Source organism: Marmota flaviventris, chromosome 10 (genome assembly GCF_047511675.1).
Source record: "Marmota flaviventris isolate mMarFla1 chromosome 10, mMarFla1.hap1, whole genome shotgun sequence".
NCBI classification, from domain to species: domain Eukaryota; kingdom Metazoa; phylum Chordata; class Mammalia; order Rodentia; family Sciuridae; genus Marmota; species Marmota flaviventris.
This window is the reverse complement of record NC_092507.1, coordinates 79,921,402-79,935,552: the sequence shown is the minus strand read 5'-3', so window position 1 is coordinate 79,935,552 and position 14,151 is coordinate 79,921,402. Positions and strand designations below refer to the sequence as shown.

The following is a 14,151-nucleotide window of genomic DNA, read 5'->3' as shown; positions in this document are numbered from 1 at the left end:
CAAACAGAAAAAAAAAAAGAGTTGCATAAAATTTGCTTTTTCTTTTTTTATTATTTGCCTACTTCTCATGTGGGCAGATCCAGGCAGGTTTCCTGGCTGAACTGCCAGATAACAGAATCACCCTCATTAGCCAGTGGTAAAAAGAAAAAAAACACGCCTGGGGGTCATCATCAAATGAACAATTATTGTTTATATCAGTCACTTAGCACATCTGTGGTGTTTTAAATTCCTATCTTTTTATATGTGTCATCTCCTTTTCTTTTAAATGTTGAAAAGAAATGTAAGTCTTATGTAAAAATATCAAGTACAGTGTAAAACTTTTATCTGGGTCATTTGGGAGCAACTCCTTGACAAGATTCTCCCCCCACTTCTCTCTCTCTTTCTGACACACACACACACACACACACACACACACACACACACACACACACACCCCAGCATCTTCAGTATTTATCTCCTGCAAATGAGGACTTGCCCCCTTCAACCACTGCACAACTGTCAACTTCAGGAAACCAGTGCTGGGGCACCACTGCCACCTGTTTCTTGGACCCCACTCAAGTTTTACCAATTGCACCAATGACATCTTTTTTAGACAAGGACCTAGCTCAGAATTTTGCCTTGCATTTGGTTGTCCTGTCTCTTTAGTCTCCATTAGCCTGGTACAGTTAGTTTCTCTTTTTTCCTTAATACTCGTGGTCTTAGTCCTTTTGAAGATTACAGGCCATTTCTTTTGCAGAACATCTTTTAATCTGGGTTTGCCTGAGCCTTCCCTGTGAGGCAGAGTGTCCCAGGCAGCAGTGTCATGAAATGGAAGCTGGGTTCTTTTTGCATCTTATCAGCTTGCTTCTGGTTTAAGTTGTCCTATTACTGAGGATGTTTACCTTTTCACTTAAGAAGGTGTCTACTGTCAGAACTACTCTCCACTGTCAGAACTATTCTCTTTCTCTTTATAATTGATAAAAATTTTGAGAAGTACTTTGAATATGTGAAAATATCCTGTTTGTTGTCAAACTTTCCATTTGTTCATTTACTTATTTATATATAATTGTATGTAGTCATGGGTCCTGTGTTAATTGATGGATTATAACTCCATACCATCATTACTTAGCTTAATATGAAGATTGTCTCAAGTGTGGCAGGGAAAGCTCCTTCAAGCTGGCCTCTGTGCCTTCTTCACTATGTCTACATCCTCCTTGAGCACTTCACTGCTCCCTGGCACCACAAGATGCTCCAAGCTTACCCTGTCCTTCGGCCACCCCTTCCCAGAACCAACCATCTCCCCAAAGGGCCCTGGTTCATTTCAGGGGAAAGTGGCCCTCAGAGACCAAGATCTGAGTGCCAGATTTGTTCACTGCCATTAAAGTGTCATTGGAACCAGGTCTTCTCAGTAGATAGACCCAGGGAAGATACGTTATATATGTCCACAGCCATCCACATACTTACATCTGTATTCCTCAGTCTCTGTACACTAAGCTCTATGCTCACCAAAACCTTTAGCTCCAGTCCGACACCAGAGGCTCATTCTAGTTTTCTGTCTCTGCATTTATAACTCCCTTCTCCAAGAGTGAGAAACTGGCTTTTATCACCCCAAATCATTTACCTATCAGAGTTTATTACCTGTAAGTAACAAGTAAGTGCCCCATTTCTACCACCACCCCTCCCTGCATGGATACCCCCTCTCCCTGCTTTTGCTGCTCTGTGGAGCTCCTCTTCCTTCAGTCCTGGCTCTAATACTCCACACCAGCTCAGCCCCCTGGAAGAACACCTTCCTTCCCCTTGGGGCTCAAGCACTCTCCCTGGAACCCTCTGTGGGTGCCCTCCTCACCCTCCTCTAGTTTTCATCCTGTTTGAGACCTAACCCTACCACGAGTGCCCACCTTCCTGTGCCTGACCTAATGGCTTCAGGACTGCATTTTTTTTAAAGGGTGTCATCATCTATTTGAGCTTTGTGAGATCAATGACTATTTTTTAAGTTTTTCTGAATTCTAGAGATGTGCTTAGAAAGTAGCATCAGTGGGGCTTCATGACTAATTAGAAAGAGTGAGAGATCCAGTTGGATGTTACAATTAATTCATCTCATAGATATAGACTGAAGGTCCCTGGGGGAAGGAGACAGCAGGAAGACTAGGAACTGTTTAGACAGATGAAGTCAACCCCAGACCCTAAGATCTGGAGGAGCCTGGTCCCATCCCTCATTGTACAGACCATGAAACAGGTCCTAGTTGTTCATGACTTGCTATCTTCTCTGTTCAAGATGAATTATGCAGTGAGTGCAGGACTGGTGGTAGGCATCTTTGTGGGGTTTCAGAAGAAAGCCTACACATCCCCAAGCAATCTTCCTGCCCTTATTGCTCTGCTCATGCTGTATGGGTAAGTCATTTGGGCTCCTAACTAATGGCACCAAAGGGAAGCCAGGGGTGGGGTGGGACTTCCAGCAGTGGTAGATGCACAGGGTTAGTGTCCAGTCCCTAGCAGGGTCTGCATCTGCTAATCAGGAATCTGGCTTCTGTTTCTGACTTTTCCAATAGAGGTATTTCTAAGGCCAGTCCATTTAGGGACATTGGGAAGGGATCCACATAGTCTGACTCTTCTTCCACTCCCACTGTGGCCTTGTCTGGAGTCTGGGAATTGGTCACTCCCCAGTTCCTCCACAACCCTGAGTCATCTATGGCCACTTTGCCCATCTCTATGCTTCCATCTGTACTGCCCAGGGGTTCTTTTCACATAATAGAAAACTCCAGCTGGAAAGCTGCTCCTGAGTCAGGCTAGAGGGTGACAGAGATTCAAGTCCAGCTGGTTGTAGAGCCCATCATGCAACTTTATATCCCAGGCCTACCTCTTTCTGTGGGTGTAACTATGGACAAGTAAACCACCCATGTGGGGCCCAGTTTCCTTATCTGAAAAATGGAAATAATGATCCCTGCCCTTCCTATGTGGGCCAGTAAAATCTTACCAGAGCAATGGTTTCCATTCATGTCTCTTGGAAAAGGGGAATTCAGAAGCCAGGGAACTATGAACTGTGATGATGAGCTGCTGGGGACCTTCAGCTTTGCTTTGCTGATCCAGACTAGAGCCAGAAGCACTGCAGGGTGAAGAACCCTCCTGTATATTGTGTTTCACAAAATACACACACAGCCACTGTTATTTGCTCCTCACATGACCCATGAGATGGTCAGGATGGGCCTTATGATCTTCATTTAAAGATGAGGCATAGAACTTAGGGATGGAGCATCTCTTATTTTCCCCCTGGGACTCTGGCCATTCAAATGTGTCACCTCACACATGAGGGGAGTACATCCTATCTAGGTACAGCTGATAGGATGACAATTGGAACACTTCCCATGGTATTGCCATTTCACACAGATGGGCGGTCATTCCCATGATGTACCCAGCATCCTTCCTGTTTGACGTCCCCAGCACAGCCTATGTGGCTTTGTCTTGTGCTAATCTATTCATCGGCATCAACAGCAGTGCCATCACCTTCATCTTGGAATTATTTGAGAGTAACCGGGTGAGTGTGACTTTCTTGGCATCTTTATTTGATTAAGAGTATACTGTTTGATTAAGAGTATATTGCGTACTAGAGAGTATGCAATGGCCAAGCAGAGCCATGGGCAAGCACTGCATGTGCAGATGCTCAGTGCTTAGACCAGCATTGTTGTCTTCTTTCCCTCCCAGCATGCCTTTCTTCTTGCTGATCTGCATGCTCTGAATGTTGCATTTTCTAAGCCTATTCTGCAAGCTATAAATGACTGCTAAGACCCTGACTTTTTAGATTTTCATATCCCTTTCAAGAAAGTTTCCTCTGGGACTGTGAGTGTTAGGTTTGTTAGGTTTCCTACACACACACACACACACTGACTCTGGTAGGTATCACATTTAGGTGATTTCAAAATGTAAAAGGAACAAAAGACATATAATGAAAAAATCTCCTTTCTACCCCTGTTTCTGATTCACCCAGTTTCCTTCTCCAGAGGAAACCTTATTCAAGTTTCTAATGTGTTCTAGAGACATAAAGTAAATATATATATATTCTTTCTCCCACTTCTTATGCAAATTATAACATATACCATGTACTATCCTGCACCTGTTAATCCCTAGGACAGGATTAGGAAATCATGGTCCTGAATGACTCAAATGTTTTGAGCTACGAAGTCCACTTGTCCTGTCCATACCCTCTGACTTTCCCTTCCAGAAAGAAATGGCCAGCTGAATCCTAAAAGAAGTGGCAGTAGCTACAAGGCTGCCTTTACTCCACACTCCCACTTGCTCTGTCTGAGTCCTTTCATGGCTGTCCTCAGAGCATTCAGGTTTGCTGGTGTCCCTGTATCCTCAGGCACTTTGATAGCCCTTCCTTTCCTCATGAATTCTTCACAGTCCAAGGGGTGGGCACCAGCCAGCATATCTGCACTGTGCCCTTGCTGGGAAAACAGAGGGTAAGTCTGTGCTGAGGCCCAAAGCTAACCTCCCATGACCTCCTAAGAGCCACTTTCCCCCAGACCTAGTGAGGTTTTCTGTGGCTACTGAGCCAGGAATTAACCCACCTGTGCCATTAATAATAGAAATATGGCAGATCACAGACCAGAGGGACATGGATAAGAACACAGAGCTAGAAGAGGGCCTACATACCTGGTGGATGAAAATGCTGCTCATCAGAGCTGTTTTTGCCACAGGCTCACAGCCCACTGTCTTAAGAGGGTGTGTTATTTCAGAATAATTAAATAGCAAGCTAAAAGGAACTCAGAACATTCTCCCTCCTGCAGTCATATTCAGCCACATATTGAGCACTTAGCCATTTACTAAGCACTCTTCTTCCCATAAAAGCTGCTTACTTGATCAATAAATGCTACAGAAATTTCCAGTATCCCACATGAGGCTCTTAGGGTAGCTGCTATCATTGCTTAGTTGGGAGGCATTTACTAGGTGAACACCATGTGACAGATATGTGAATGGAAACAAGTGTGACTCACTCATCCTATGCCCAGGAGTTCCTGTTCCAGCAAGGAAACAAGCTGCACATCAAAGTTAGCAACTGACAAAAGCCATGATATATGGTAGTCCATAATACAGTGTTCGAGAGAACATCAAAGGAGCAAGAAATGTAAAAGACTACAGATCAGAGTGGGCCAGAGAGCTGGGCTGCAGGGATTAGAAGCATCTTATGGGGGATTTTCAACTTGAATCAGGCCTGGAGTAAGTAGAATAGTATTAGCCTATTTAATGAATCATAAAGTACCTACAATGAGCTAACCACTGTACAAGGTATTTAGGGAACCAAGGTATTTAAGTGGAGAAAGTAGGTGCATTAAAAAAAGAAATAATCCCAGGAATGTGGTAAGAGAGGAAAGGATAGTTAACCCAGGAATCAGAGGAGGCCTAAGAGAGAGGGGACTGCTTGAGTGACTCTCTAAAGAAGGGTAGGGATCTTGTCAGAGAGCACAAGGGAAAAGAACATCCTTTGCTGCTAAGAACTATAGGTGTCAGAAATTGCAAATGCCACTGGGCCTGGTGGCACAAGCATGTAATTCTAGTCACTTGGGAATCTGAGGCAGGAAGATCCCAAGTTTGAGGTCAGTCTGTCCATACACGTCTCAAAATAAAAAATACAAAGGTCTGGGGATATAGCTCAGTGGTAGAATGCCCCTAGATTCAATCCCCAGTACAGAGGAAGAGAGGGAGGAGAGAGAGGGAGAGAGAGAGGGGGAGAAGGAGAGAAAGGGAGGAGAGAGGGAGAGGGGAGGGAGGGAGGAGGAGAAGAGAAGAGAAGAGAAGAGAAAGGGAGGGAGACCCCAGTCACACTCCTAGCAGCTGCTGCATCTTCTGGCAACAGGCATCTTGGAGGACTCCCACACCATGGCAAAGAAAGTCTTCAGAAGAGCTGCCCAAAGAGACAGCATCAGGGCCGCTGCTTCTCCATGGATTATTGCTGTAGTCCATGGAGTCATGGAGGGTTAATTAAGGAAAGCAATGTGCATGTTCTTTACAGTTAGCCCCAGTGCCCACATAGCACTGAGCACAATAAATATTCAGAAAACGCTGCTGGGCTAGGTATCAGTTCCTACCCACAAGAATGACACAAGGAGCCCCAGGCATTGATTAGTCACGAATTTATTATTACTTCCGTGGCCTAGTCCTGAGGCACCTCCGGTAAGTACTTCAGGATGTCTACATCAAACCCTCTGTATCCTGCCTGACCAGTCCCTCCTGTGGCCAGTCTAGCTGGAAGTCCTTTTCCTGCAGACCTCCTCTGCTCCCACCCTGAGAGGGCATCCCGGCCCACCTGCTCAGGACAGGGTAGGCAGCGTCAGCCCTTATATCTAACAGTTGTCCTTCTGTTTCAGACGCTACTCAGGTTCAACGCCATGCTGAGGAAGCTGCTCATTATCTTCCCCCACTTCTGCCTGGGCCGGGGCCTCATTGACCTGGCCCTGAGTCAGGCTGTGACAGACGTCTATGCCCGGTTTGGTGGGTGGCATTCAAGGTCCATGGAACACAGGTCCTGGATCCATTGAGGCAGAGAGGATTGCAGGATACAATCATATCTGTACCCTGGGCTGGGGAGGAAAGGCACTGTGTTGGCTTGGGTTTATTCTGCCACCCAGGAGGGATTAGGGTGCCTCTGTTCTCATGGCTCAGGAGTCACAGGAGGGGCAGAGGGCAGGTTTTTACTCTCTCCCTCTTTGACTTGAAAGCCAAGATGAGACTCATGTTTGGCTCTTATTTAATCCCTTGTATGAGGCCTGGTCCAGTTGGGCCTATTGTAGCCAGGTTTTTAGGGGGTACCTGGGGCAGCTGACACAGACTCAAACCCTATTGATGTTCAGTGGCCTCAAATCTCCAGGTGAGGAGCACTCCCCAAATCCATTCCAGTGGGACCTGATTGGGAAGAACCTGATTGCCATGGCAGCAGAAGGGGTGGTGTACTTCCTCTTGAACCTCCTCGTCCAGAAACACTTCTTCTTCACCAGATGGTATGCCCTTGCTGCACCTGGGGGTTCCAGCGGGCAGCTCAGTGTGTCTTGGACTGAAATTCATACTAATATGGTCATTTCTTTCCTCAGGAGTCCCACTCCATGATGATTTTTTTTACATTCTCAAGGCCCGGCTTATTCTAAATAACACAGGAAGAGATGGGTTAAAATAGGCATATTAGAATTTAAGCCAAGTCTCAACTTTAAACTATTTAAAATAGATGTCACTAGTTTTAATTCTTTATTTTAATCTTCTCATTTAATTACCACATACTCATTTGAAATTAGACAATAGCATTGCAAATAACAATGGTTAAAAAAGCATCCAAAGAACTAGGAAATAATTTTGAGAAAACACAAAGTATACCCTTTTGCTAATTAGAAATTTGAGTGGGGTTACCATAGGACAGAGAGAATATGGGGAGTAATATAGGGGCTACGTGCCCCATGAGTGCAGCCAGGAGCCTGTGAAGGGTGAGGGGCAATGATTCACCTTCCCTCCCTGGATGCTGGATAATAGCTGCTAACTCTAACTTTACCAGGACTTCTCAATGGCTGGGTCAACTGACCAGGGCCCCAACCCAGCTCAGCCCATCTTCCCTAGGCTCTTCCCCCAGGCCTTGCCAGCTCCTACCTCATTTTGAGCAGCAACCCAGGTTCCTCTGTAATCCGGACCTTTACTGGCTTTGCAGTCACTGGGCCCTCCCTAACAAAATTTCCTGACAGTGTTTTGTTTCTTTTTCTTCTCTCTCTCTCTTTTTTTTTTTTTTTTTTTTTTTTTTTTGTACTGGGGATTAAACCCAGGGACACTTGATCATTGAGCTACCTCCCCAGTTCTTTTCTTTTTTATTTTGAGAAAGGTCTCACTATGTTGCTGAGGCTGGCCTCAAACTTACCATCCTCCTGCCTTAGCCTCCTGAGTTGCTAGGATTACAGGAGTGTATCACTACACCTGGCCAGTGTTTTGTTTCTTAATATTTCCTCTCTCAGACTAATTCTAGTCACATGTAAATAAAGATTCCAAGTTTGGACTTGCCTTTTTTTTTTTTTTTTTTTTTGGTATCAGGGATTGATGATTGATTTTTTGTACAAGGGTGCCTAACCACTGAACCACATATCCAGTCCTGTTTTATATTTTATTAGAGATAGCATCTCACTAAGTTGCTTAGGGCCTTGCTAAGTAGCTGATGCTGGGTTTGAGCCAGCTAAGGCTGGCTCCATCCTCCTGCCTCAGCCTCCCAAGTCACTGGGATTACTGGTGTCACCATACCCGGCCATTGGACTTGCTCTTTTGTGTATTTTTTAAGGTTTTGACCCATAGGAAATTGATTCATTGCAAATTAATCTGTTGTTCTACTCACAGGGTCATAAGGATTGAAAGAAATAATGGGTCAAACACTTTTGATAAATCATGATCAGGAATTGGTTCTACTTACAGGACACAGTGTGAAGAATTGTTCTTGGGATCCTCAGCCCTTGAAGACCTCTCTACTGCTTTGGCCACATCTTTTTTTTTTTTTTTTTTTTTTTTTTTTTTTTTTGTAGTTGTAGATGGACAGCATGCTTTTATTTTATTTGCTTATTTTTTGTATGTGGTGCTAAGGATCGAACCCAGTGCCTCATGCTTGCTAGGCAAGCACTCTGCCACTGAGCCCCAGCCCAGCCTTTGGCCACATCTTTTAAAGGCCTTTGTGATGAGTGAGAAGGGGTGGAGAAGAGGGTTATTCAGCCAAATAAGCCATTACCATCACACTTTGAAGACAGCACAGTTGAGTGGGTCCTGCCTGCCTTAGATCCTAAGGAGGACCAAAAAGGCATGTCACAGCCTCTGGTTTCCAGCCACACCCATATTAAGAAGGAGCCAGGGAGGGGAGAAAGGAAGGGTGCTCTTGTCAAGGATAGGGCCCACACAAAGATACAGAAGCCCCAGAAAGTAATGGTGCATGGAATGGTAGGAGTTCAGATTAGCTGTGAAAGGTGAAGTGGGACAGGAGATGAATCTGGAGGGGCACAGATCTGTCATGAAATACCCTCTCATCTTAATGACTTGGGACTCAAGCCTGAGGGCAACACACAACCCTGGGGGGTGTTTAAATCAGAGAAGTGATGTGATCTTACCAGGACTTAGAGCAGGGGGACCAGACAGAAGGCCATATTGGTACTCAGGCAAGAACCATGGTGACCTGGATAGAAATGGTGGCATCAGGAGATGGAGAAAAATAGGTTGATTGGATAAATAGCAGGAAGTTTTTTAGACAAAACTTGGTGATGGGCTAGATATAGCCAGTGAGCGAAAAAAATGGGGGGACTAGAGCCCTTGGTAGTCAGGGAGAATTTCAGAGAAGAAGCTATGCCTTTAAGGATGGGGGGGATTCCTTTAGCACAGCAGGAGAAAGAGAATATGTGAAAGGTAGCAAAGGTCAGCATGAGCTAGGGACCAGGGGCAGGCGCCAGTAGTATAGAAGAGTGAGTGCAAGAGATGTTCAGGTGGGAAGGGCTGGGGGGCCTGAGCACAGGGCTCTGATATTCCAACTGGGAAATCTGGTTTTAGCCTATAGCTGATGGAGAATGATGGAAGGTTTGGTGGCATGGGATGACCAGATGACAGCAGTTTTTAAGAGGTTGAGTTTCATAGTGGGTGGAAGAACATAGAAAGCTTGGTAGACAGCAACTAAGCTTCATTGAGTTGTTGACATAGAAAAAATGTCTTAGTAATAAGTTTCTAGGTCCTGCGTCTTTACTCTGTGCCAGGCACTGTGCTGAGCTAATCTTCACTAAACTGTATGAGATAGAGTCTTCTCTCCATCCTGTGGTTGGAGGAGGAAAGGTTCAGAAAGGTCCATGACCTGCCAAAGGTCCAGCATGAACTGGATCCTGGAGCTGACTCTGGATGTGAACATTCAACCTCTCTGTCTGTGCCTACCTCCTGTTAGGAGCACTTTTTAGAATAAAAGCCCTAGAGGATGGAAGTCCAGGGGAAGCAGAAGTGAGGGAACTGGAGAAAAGGTCAGGTGAATACCACAGTGCCAAGGACTCCACACACCCAGCCCAATCCTGTCCTCTTCCTTCCCCTAGGATTGCTGAGCCCCCCAAGGAGCCTATTGTTGATGAAGATGATGATGTGGCTGAAGAGAGACAAAGAATTACTAGTGGTGGAGATAAAACTGATATCTTAAGGCTAAATCAACTCACCAAGGTAAAGAAAAAGGCATAGGCATGTTGCTTAGGAGGTGCTACTAGTTGGACCTCAGATGGCACAACGTTGTCATGTTCCTTCTCTAGAGCAAGTGATCTGCTTCTTCAAGCACTCTGTTTTCCTAATATGTGGCATCATCATCATCTCTGTGTTATAACTTGTCTTCCAAGAGCATCTAGGTACATGCTTTGACCCTGCTATTCCCCTTGGATATTGATACAGAACCTCAGTGAGAGCTCCTTCAGCTGACCATCACTGATCTTTCTCCATTCCATTTCTGCACAGCATGGGTCAGCTTCACAATTCTCAGAGCTTACAGCTGCTCTGTGAACACCCAAGTCAATCCATAACCTTTGAGCATTGATGGTTTTCTCCCAAACTAACCTTTCTCTGCTTGCTCTTGCTCTCCCTGCTCTAACCCTGTCTCAGTCCTCACCTCAGCTTCTCTGGATCTTGCAGGTTTATTCAGGCTCCTCCAGCCCAGCAGTGGACAGGCTATGTGTTGGAATCCGACCTGGTGAGGTAGGTATCTGCAGACCAACATGAAAATGCTTCAGAAAATCAGTATATGCAAGACTCCTCCCCTCTGAAGCAGAGATACCCAATAGGAATTTAACAAGAGCCACATATGTGAATTTTAAGTTTCTAATAATTACATTAAAAAATAAAAGCATATAAAACTAATTTAATAATATTTTTAATTTTGCTCAATATGTCTAGTGTTATCATTTCAACATGAAATTAATATAAAGTATCGATGAGCTATTTTGCATATTTTTTCATTCTAAGCCTTTAAAATCCAGAGTATTTTACACATAGGGCCAATGTCCATTGGGACTAGGTGTATTTTGTGTCAGTAGCCACATGTGGCTAGTAGCCTCTGTACTGGCAGTCCAGGTCTCAAATGCCTCCCCCAGATCACACACCGACACTGGAGCCTGACATTCCAGGCCCTCTTATTCTGCTGTGCAAGGCCAGCTCTATTTTTTCTCCTAGTGCTTTGGTCTCCTGGGAGTGAATGGTGCAGGCAAAACAACCACATTCAAGATGCTCACAGGGGACACCACAGTGACATCAGGCGATGCCACTATAGCAGGCAAGAGGTGAGTGCCCCTGCCCCTTTCTGCCTCAGGGTGTAGCTCACAGGCCACATCCCTGATCCAACATAGGGAAGGTGATCTTCAGACCCTATGTCAGGACGACTCTGTAACCTAGAAAGATCATTGCAGAGGAAGGGGCCTCCCAGAGAGCATGGTCCTAAAAGTACATGAGAGATCCACTGAAAAATGGAAATGAATTGTGATTGTTAAGAGTGCTATTAGCACAGGTTCTTAGAAAGTTCTAGGAAGCAATAAGTCAGTGATCCTTCATTTCTCTGGGGTCATTAACTTTTGAGCACCTAATAAACCCTGCACCCTCTTCCTACAAAAGATTACACCAGCAGGGTGGTGGCGCATGCCTATAATCCCAGCAGTTTGGGAGGCTGAGACAGATCAAGAGTTCAAAGCCAGCCTCAGCAAAAGTAAGGCACTAAGCAACTCAGTGAGTTGCTTAGTGAAAATGTTTCATAAAATCTAAAATAAAAATACAAAATAGGGCTGGGGATGTGGCTCAGTGTTCGAGTGCCCCTGAGTTCAATCCCTGGTACTAAAAAATACAAAAGAATACACCAGCACCTCCCATGACCTCTCTCCACACATTTTTGCAAAAAGTTTCAGGGAATTTACTGAACCCTGAAGCATGTTCATAACCCTGCTGGAGCCCCTGGATCCCAAGTTCAGAATTACCATGATGAAGTGTCCTTTCTCCAGGTTGTTTCTAGATAGGGACTTGTTAAAGGACTCTTGGGAGCCCTAGGTCTGCAATGACTGTGTGCTGATGCTTGGCTTTGCCACACCAAAGAGTATAAAGGAAAAACTGGCCTGTGTCCTCAGCTTCCAGAGGGTAAATGCTGCCCTCTGCAATTTTAAACAGACTTCCTGCCTCTATGGGACAGGACAACGGATGACCTCTCACATGTTTGCCTCTTTGCTAGGTCCCTGCTTTGATTTCCAAATGTGTGCATTTGGTGTGCATTGCTAAAGCAAAGCAGGAAGGAGAAGAGTCAGCCTACTTATCCCCCTGGGAGAAGCTTTCCAGCCCAGATCTCTAGTCATTCTCTCTATGTAGGAAACTCACCAATTGCTGTTTCTTCTTGCAGTATTTTAACCAATATTTCTGAAGTCCATCAAAATATGGGCTACTGTCCTCAGTTTGATGCAGTCGATGACCTGCTCACGGGCCGAGAACACCTCTACCTTTATGCCCGGCTTCGGGGTGTACCAGCAGAAGAAATTGAGAAGGTAATAATGGTTTGTTGTGGCCATATAAGAGTTTGGCAAACCATAAGCCTGTTTCATGGAGTATGTTGATTTAGAGATGGGAAACTAAAGCATACTATCCATTCATTTATTCATTCCAACAAATGCTCTATAGTGTCTATTGGATGCCAAGTAATGATCTAGAAGCCAGGGATAGAGCACTGAACAAAGTAGGAAAAAAAAATTCCTACATTCATATCAAAAAAGATGTGTACACTTACCTATCAACCCAGCAGTTATACTTCTGAAAATTCACCCTGAAAATACACATCCCACAGTAAAAAAAAAATGCATATGTACAGGTTATTCATTGCATTTATAATGCAAAATACTGGATATTACCTAAATGTTTAGGCAAAGTAGACTGGTTGATGAATTTATGGTATGCACACAACAAATCTTGTGCAGCTATTTAAAAAAAGAATAAGGAAGATCTCTGTGAATGATGGGAGTAATTTCTAATATTGTTAAATGGAAAAAATCAAAATGCAAAAGAGAACTAATAGAATGCTACTTTTATGTAAAAAAATAAATAAAAGATCATTTAAATGTCTGTTTACCTTCACAAATAGAACACAAAATGGGAATGGATTTGGTGATGAACAAGAGGGAGTTAAGATGGAAGAAGGGAAGGGATAATAATCCTCTGGGGGTATCTCTTTCTATAGTTTTAGCTTCTGGCAGATGTTAATATTCTACATATTCACATATAAAACTAAATCAAAAGAATGAGAAGAAGGTATAAATGGAAGGGAAAAGCACTGCATATAAACTGAAGCTAATTAAACCCAATTTTATTTCAAATAAATATCATAAGCATACAGATGTGGGAGAAGAACTAATACAACTGACGAACATAGTATTCGGCTATTCTCAGTCTTGGGCAGGGTGCAGTGAGGACAAAGAACTTCAAGTTCTGAGTTCTTTTTAGATTTTTACAGTGGCATAGAAAAAGCAATTCTGAAACCATTTTAGATGTGTTATATAGGATTAAGTAAATGGATAAATGTGTTGATGTTTTTGGAGCCAACATTCTCACCATGGAAGAAGTAACAATACAAACACAGAAAGGGGAAAAGCAAGAAGGAGCTCTGTGGGGGTGGATTGGAGTTAGAGTTAACACTGTGAATTCATGAAATACTTACATGCTTTTATGTAAGTATATAGGTAGGCTCATGTATAGTGCACATTTACACACATATATGCTTGTGCATATTGGTGTGTTATGTGTTTATTGTCCTCTGAAAGAGCCAAGAAGGAAGAATACCCTAATAGCTGTGAGTGTACTCTGCCAAGATTTTGATCTTTATAATATTCCCTTCTAAAGGGAACCACGACTCTTCAAATAAGTAACTGATGCCAAAGCTGGAACATCTTATTGTGCTAAAAGTAGGAAGCAAAATGAAGAGACATGTCACAAGAACATAGGAGCCATCCTGAAGGGACCACCACAGACAAATATGGAATAATCTGAAAATCAAAATAATGAAATATCATGATAGGTTGTAAAACACTGGGGGCAAAGTAGGAATTTGTGTCTGATACTGTTAGATAAATAGAAGAGAAGGGAAGGATCTTGCTTACAGTCAAGTGCTGAGCACCAACTGATTAGTGTGAAGAAGTT

The 14,151-nt window shown here is 43.9% G+C and overlaps 1 protein-coding gene across 1 annotated transcript in view; it reads left to right on the top strand.

The window, feature by feature from the left end:
* The window catches only part of Abca4 (ATP binding cassette subfamily A member 4), a 157,365-nt gene that overhangs the window by 102,546 nt on the left and 40,668 nt on the right, over positions 1 to 14,151 (top strand). Inside the window, exons 37-44 of the mRNA XM_071618614.1 lie at positions 2,255 to 2,370; positions 3,364 to 3,511; positions 6,342 to 6,465; positions 6,842 to 6,971; positions 10,047 to 10,167; positions 10,627 to 10,689; positions 11,164 to 11,270; positions 12,368 to 12,509. Of these exons, the coding sequence (XP_071474715.1) occupies positions 2,255 to 2,370; positions 3,364 to 3,511; positions 6,342 to 6,465; positions 6,842 to 6,971; positions 10,047 to 10,167; positions 10,627 to 10,689; positions 11,164 to 11,270; positions 12,368 to 12,509 (951 nt within the window). The remainder of the gene's footprint in view (positions 1 to 2,254; positions 2,371 to 3,363; positions 3,512 to 6,341; positions 6,466 to 6,841; positions 6,972 to 10,046; positions 10,168 to 10,626; positions 10,690 to 11,163; positions 11,271 to 12,367; positions 12,510 to 14,151) is intronic.